Here is a 7,316-nt window from a genome sequence, read left to right on the forward strand (position 1 = left end):
TCATTTTTTCTTTTTTTTTTCTCGAGTCCGGACAGAATCTGGTGTGACCAAACAAGCCAGTGCAGTTTGTGCACGTAGATGCACCGAATGCAACCTGTTTTTAGGTCTTGTTGATAGGGTTAGAAGTCTACATTTAAATACTTAAAAGTTAACATGTATACGAGAGAAAACGATTACTTATATGCATGTAAATGTTCACTTATTGATCAGTTTAATTAAAATCTATAAGCAAATGTGTAAAACATGTGTGTGTTAATCAGGAGATAGTTTACATATTAATCAGTAAAACATTTAAATGTAAATCAGTAAATAGTGTAGATTTAAATAAGTAAATCAGTAAAGCATTTAAATGTAAATGTAAATCAGTAAATAGTGTAGATTTAAATACGTAAATAGTTAACGTATAAATCAGTACATAGCCTACATGTTCATGACTAATGATTTTATCTATACAACAGAAAATGAAAGTTTACATTTCAACAATTACAGAAATTAGTGCGTTTATTCAAAATACATTTTGACGTATTGAAAATATGGGAGGTATCCACCACTCACCATGTCTAAATTTGGTAGCAGGATCTGTCCGTCTGTCTGTCCTTCTGGCAGAGAGCTTTTGAGACGACCGAGTGGATTACAAGTTAATGAAGAACCGAAAAACCAGCCAGCACCTGCTAAGGACGCCAGATTGGATCCTGTATCTCCGTCATTGTCTAGGTCCCATGTGGAAAAGACTTTGCCAGACGACAAACAAGCCTGCAAGCTCACAGAATAGGAACCAGACGCCGTTGAAGAAGTGCCAGAAAACGTGAGCTGATATTTAACACTTCCATCTCTGATGGTGACGCCGCTGTTTCCCCAGACTGCAGTGATGGCGTTATTGCTAAACACTGCTTCCATTTTGAAACTCTTTCCACCCGACATGGCGTAGGCGTTCATTAAATCCAAACCAAGCCAGAAGTTGTCATTGTCTACTTTATATCCGGCGACATATTCAGCCCATGTTCTGTTGTGATACGACGATCCGCTGTTGCTGAAGATGTAATTCCTCAGAGTTAACGAAGATGTCAGCTCGCATAGAATCGTCTTGGGAGCGCCTCCTGAACTCGGGATAATGTCCACCCAGTAAGTTCCAGCGGTGTAGCCCAATGTCGAGAGAACGGAACAATTTTGTGGAGCTGTGTCGCATATACTTCCAGACCATCCTATCTTGCAGTCGCACTTACTCGTTGAGAGGTTGTAAGTACCTCCGTTTCCGCAAGCCATCAGCGTGAATTTGAGATACACCAATACAGGCGTATCGCTGCAAGTAGAAGGATATTGTATCAAGCTACACGACTTGTGGAAGTGGAACGATTTGTTGCTTTCTTTCAAAACACCGAGACATGACGTGTTCACATTGCACTGAGTGCTACAATCTAGAAAACTCCGACAATTTTGTTTTTCGAAGCAGCTTGCATAAACTAATGTCAAGTTTGAGCTGGTAGAGCAAGCAGACGTCTTTCTGAATGTAATGATTCCAAAACATCCAGGAAAGGAAATTAAGATTAGAATGGATTCCAATGCAACTGAAAGCACGTTTATCCACATGATTAGTAGTATTTTAAATCTTAAAATCGCTTAAAGTATTTGTTTACTTTCGAACTCCTCTTTCCGGAAATTCCAATGTTTGATCATGCAATTTCAGAATTATAAAGTTTTAAATTGCAAAGCATATTTTTAAAATGTTTAAATAAATTACTGATTTAATCGACATCGAAAACAATATTGTGAAACCCGACGAAACCAAAGAGTGAATCTATGTTGAAAAAGGTGAAACAATGATCACTGCAAAAACAGCCTGTAGCAACTCGTAAAATCTTTATGTTCGAATGAAAGGAATTATCTATTTATCTCTCTTTAACTGCTCCCCACTTTCGCCCCTTCTTTTGTCTCCATTTATTGGGTTATTGACCGTTTTTCTGACGTCATCGATTTAGTCAAGAGAATCATTCATTGAGTTAGGGGTTTTTTGTTCCTGCCAAACAGCATGTCGAAATTCCACGTTCACACTGCAATATTTGTAACGCAAACAAAAAAGTTGTAATATCCATGACTAAACAATGTCAATGACGCTAAAAAAAAATATTTTTTTTTGCTACAAAGGTAAAGTTTTGCACAATTAGATTGTTCGGTGTTAAAATTGAAGACAAAAAAATATCCTAAACTATTTCACTACTACAGCTGATCAATGTTTCCTTTATTTTATCTCTAGACCGGATACACCAACAAATGTATAGGTTTTTATTTTGTCCACTAGAGAAGAAAATCTCTAATAAAATTTTTCAATTCCTAGAACTAGGCCATCAAAAGTGAATCAATGTTCTAGCTTTACTACAATGAAAAAAATGTTATTATTTAGATTTTTTTCGTATAGACGGATAAAGCTCGTTTTGTGCAAAAAGTACCAGTTTACGTAGTTAACACTTCCTAAATAGCAGTTTACGTAGATGACCCTCGCTAAGTACCAGTTTACGTAGTTGACCCTCCCTAAATAGCAGTTTACGTAGATGACCCTCGCTAAGTACCAGTTTACGTAGTTGACCCTCCCTAAGTACCAGTTTACGTAGATGACCCTCGCTAAGTACCAGTTTACGTAGTTGACCCTCCCTAAGTACCAGTTTATGTAGTTGACCCCCCCCCAGTACCAGTTTACGTAGTTGACCCTCCCTAAGTACCAGTTTATGTAGTTGACCCCCCCCCCCAGTACCAGTTTACGTAGTTGACCCTCCCTAAGTACCAGTTTACGTAGTACCAGTTTACGTAGTTGAGCCTCCCTAAGTACCAGTTTACGTAGTTGACCCTCCCTAAGTACCTGTTTACGTAGTAATCCCCCCCCCAAGTACCAGTTTACGTAGTTTTAAATCATCTCATGTCTGTTCGTCGTCCCGTCCGTGACATAGGTCACCGACCAGTTTGCTTATATTTCGTTTGAACAAATTGAACAATTAAATATGATAGAATTCAGTAAAGTGAATTTAATATTGCATTAGGCAATGAATACGATGGTCAGAGTTTTACGGTCTAAGGAGAATGAAGATTTAGATCTAGACAGTACTACAATGTATTAAAAAGAGGCCATTGGTCAGAAATTTTATGGAGGACTCTACTCTCTTCAATTTTAAACATTAATGCACTTAATAATGTTAGTAAATCATATTTTATTATATTTACAAGTAAGTAAGAGTAATGTAAATTTAATCTCATTTTCTTTTTTTTTTTTAATTAGTATACTTTATATGTAGCATCTGTCCCTTTGTCTTACTTCCTAAAAGGTTGGGCGGGGAGGGGCAGATGCTGTGGAAGTTCCTGTAAGAAAATCTTTCCACTTTTACCGTTCAGCAGTTGTTCTAAGCAGGATATCAAGAGAGAGGTCCATTTTCTAGTCAGCATACTTCGTTAAAAATGATATATTTTTTAATGCTCTGGGTGACAACGCAGCCTTGCGCTATTGTGAATGCGGCCCTGGATGTAACGTTGGTCCATAAAAGCGTTAGTTGTATAAGATGCCAAAGTATGGACTACACTCTCCGTTGGTTAGCAGTCTTCTACAATTTTCTTTTAATTTATTTCTTTTATAGATTACTAACTTGCAAAAAAAATTTTCCATTGATTTCTTACATGTTATCTTATCCCAATCTCAAGGCAAAAAACAAAAAAAATGACATTTAAAACAACATATATACATCTCACTCTACCATTGAGTTAAATGGCACACTTAAACGTATGTGCGTGACAAAACATTGTATGAAAACTTCAGGAAGTTCACTGAACTGTTTATGTTCACTTGTATGGATACAAGAAGTAAACATTTGGCAGCCGTTTTACTTTCCATTCAGTTAAATATTATTTATAGATCTAGACTATTTCTATTTTGTCGTTTCTTGTATTGCTTGTTGGCTAAGGTGTTAGAGCGTTATATCCAAATAATGCGGGCTCGATCCTATGCCAATTCTTGCTTTTCTCTCCATGCTAGGAGTGACGAATTAAGTATGAAAGTTTAGTTTACTGGTTGAGCATGAACTAGGAAATGGTTAAAAAAAAATATATTAAATTATTTTACAATTCATCTTTTTCAACTTGTACGAAATATGGAAACTCGGTGGTTGGTCACAGATATCACAGCTTCAACGAATTTTCCTGGGAATTTGACAGTTTATGTATATATTGGAGAAACAATTACTAGCTAATTGGCCACACAGTGAAAACTATGACAGACAGACAGACAGACTGACAGATAGATAGATAGATAGATAGATAGATAGATAGATAGATAGATAGATAGATAGATAGATAGATAGATAGATAGATAGATAGATAGGTAGATAGCTAGATAGCTAGATAGCTAGATAGATAGATATATGGATTAGATAGATTAGATAGATTAGATAGATAGATAGATAGATAGATAGATAGATAGATAGATAGATAGATAGATAGATAGATAGATAGATAGATAGATAAATGATGTAAAAATCAATAGCAGTAAAAAAAAAAGTGTAAATATTATTGATCGAGAAATTTGGTTTACTTTTTGGTTCCCCCTTACACCATTGAGTAGCCACGCCCGCTGACCTACTTTGCCAGACCCCAGACCTACTTTGCCAGACCCCAGACCTACTTTGCCAGACCCCAGACCTACTTTGCCAGACCCCAGACCTACTTTGCCAGACCCCAAACCTACTTTGCCAGACCCCAGACCTACTTTGCCAGACCCCAGACCTACTTTGCCAGACCCCAGACCTACTTTGCCAGATCAACTTCATCAATGAGTTTATACAAAACAATACGATGAAGATATTTGGTGAAAAAGGTAAACATCTATTGATCGCCTGGGACGTGTTGAATGGAATCAGTTCCAATCTAAGTGTTAGCTGATCGGGAACACAGACATGCATTCGCGGTAGCCTGAGATTGTACACTGCACTCGTGGCTTCAGACAAGTGTCCATTTCCATAGGTTCGATCAATGAGATCGATGCTTTCAATTATACACAATTTTTGTGTCAATATTTTGTTTAGTCATCGGTTTAATTGTTTCAAACGCTAAGTGGTGAAATTGAAACTCACTCTATCTAATGTCCCCTTTAAAAGAACACCTCCAGAATCGGCTCGATCTATATTTAGTCTATTTACTTTCATTATTTCTTGAAAATATTGAATCGGCGTTTCAAAGCTTTAAAAACACATTTAAAATGTTTTTACTATATACATTCTCTTTCTTTCTCTGTCTCTCTCTCTCTCTCTCCCTCTCTCTCTCTCTCTTTCTCTCTCTCTTTCTCTCTCTCTCTCTCTCTTATTCTCTTTTTTGTCCCTAATTTTACCTTGTTCTCTCTATTCTCTCTCTCTTTCTCTCTCTCTCTCTTTCTCTCTCTCTCTCTCTCCTTCTCTCTCTTTCTCTCTCTCCCTCTCTCTCTCTCCCTCTCTCTCTCTCTCTTTCTCTCTCTCTTTCTCTCTCTCTCTCTCTCTTATTCTCTTTTTTTCCTAATTGTACCTTGTTCTCTCTATTCTCTCTCTCTTTCTCTCTCTCTCTCTCTCTCCTTCTCTCTCTTTCTCTCTCTCTCCCTCTCTCTCTCTCTCTACCTCTTTCTCTCTCTCTTTCTCTCTCTCTTTCTCTCTCTCTCTTTCTCTCTTTCTCTCTCTCTTTCTCTCTCTCTTTCTCTCCCTCTCTCTCTTTCTCTCTCCCTATCTCTCTTTCTCTCTCTCCCTCTCTCTCCCTCTCTCTCTCTCTCTTTCTCTCTCTCCCACCCTCTCTCTCTCTCTCTCTTATTTTTTTTTATTCTCTTATGACTTTAACCTCGCTTTCCCTTGTAAGTAATTTCTATCCAAGTGATCGAGAACTGACCTGGCTGTTAGGTCACATTGTGTCTTAGAAATAAACATATTTAGTGTTAAACTGAAAAGTCTCGAAGACCTTGGAATGATATTGATGTCAATAAACGTGATTTTGAAATATTTTGAGAAATATAGAAGGTCGAAGGTCGACTTAGAATATTTAACTAACAATCCAGAAAATATTTTTTTTAGAAAGTTATAAACGCAAAACAAAGCTGGCTGTCGTTTTTATTATTTAAGGGCTATATGTACAATGTGAATATATTATTTCAGTGGCTCCGTGAGAATCTATGTCAAATATTACTGTATTATAGATTATTGAATTAATGTTTTGCAAGAGCTGATTAAAAGAAAGAATTATGGAAAGTTTCGTCAGTGTCATTTAGTCGTTCTATATTTCCCCGGCAAGTGATTGTGTCTGTGCCGTTAAATGTACACAAAGGAAAAATAAGCATTGTATTGTAAACTAAATCATAAATATACAATCATCAACATTGTATTGTAAACTAAATCATAAATATACAATCATCAACATTGTATTGTAAACTAAATCATAAATATACAATCATCAACATTGTTTTGCAAACTAAATCATAAATATACAATCATCAACATTGTATTGTAAACTAAATCATAAATATACAATCATCAACATTGTTTTGCAAACTAAATCATAAATATACAATCATCAACATTGTATTGTAAACTAAATCATAAATATACAATCATCAACATTGTATTGTAAACTAAATCATAAATATACAATCATCAACATTGTATTGTAAACTAAATCATCAACATATTTGGCACTAGCAAAAACAGAAATCGTCAGAAATCGTAACACAGCTCACGTGACCAACATATACACATCCAGATCCAGATACACCTCCAGCTGTCTCGTTCTGAGGCCGCATGCAACCAGGTACTCTCTTCTATGTCAACCAAGGAAAGTTGACGCCTAAGCTGGTCTTTGAAGCGTTTCCGTGGGGCGCCTCTGTTACGTCGACCACCTTTTAGCTCACCAAAAAAGACTGCTTTTGGCATACGTTTGTCTCCCATACGGGATACGTGCCCTACCCAGCGTAACTGTCGGACAAAAAGAAGTCCCTCTATACTGTCCATACCGGCGTTCGCAAGCACATCGCTGTTTGTAGTGCGGTCTTGCCACCGTATGTCCATGATGGAGCGCAAGCATCTTTGGTGGAAGCGCTCAATAAGTCTTAGATGTTTCCTCTATAGTGTCCATGTCTCAGAGCCATACAGAAGGGTTGAGAGAACCACCGCCTGGTAGACACATTTTTGTAGTCAGGCGGATCGATCTGTTCCGCCAAACTCTCACCTGAAGGCGTCCAAAAGCGCTACTGGCCCTGGCCAGACGGTTATCAACTTCCCTTGAAAATGAGGCGTCATTTGATACTATACTACCTAGATATGTGAAGTGGTCTA

General features: G+C 37.2%; 1 protein-coding gene across 1 annotated transcript; it reads right to left on the reverse strand.

The window, feature by feature from the left end:
- Positions 1 to 501: 501 nt before the first annotated feature.
- LOC106072089 (ficolin-2-like) lies at positions 502 to 1,263 on the reverse strand. The gene has a single exon (XM_013232357.2). It carries the CDS (start codon positions 1,261 to 1,263, stop codon positions 502 to 504), a length of 762 nt encoding a protein of 253 aa, XP_013087811.2.
- Between the last annotated feature and the right edge of the window lie 6,053 nt (positions 1,264 to 7,316).

The sequence above is a fragment of the Biomphalaria glabrata genome, chromosome 11 (assembly GCF_947242115.1).
Source record: "Biomphalaria glabrata chromosome 11, xgBioGlab47.1, whole genome shotgun sequence".
NCBI classification, from domain to species: Eukaryota; Metazoa; Mollusca; class Gastropoda; family Planorbidae; genus Biomphalaria; species Biomphalaria glabrata.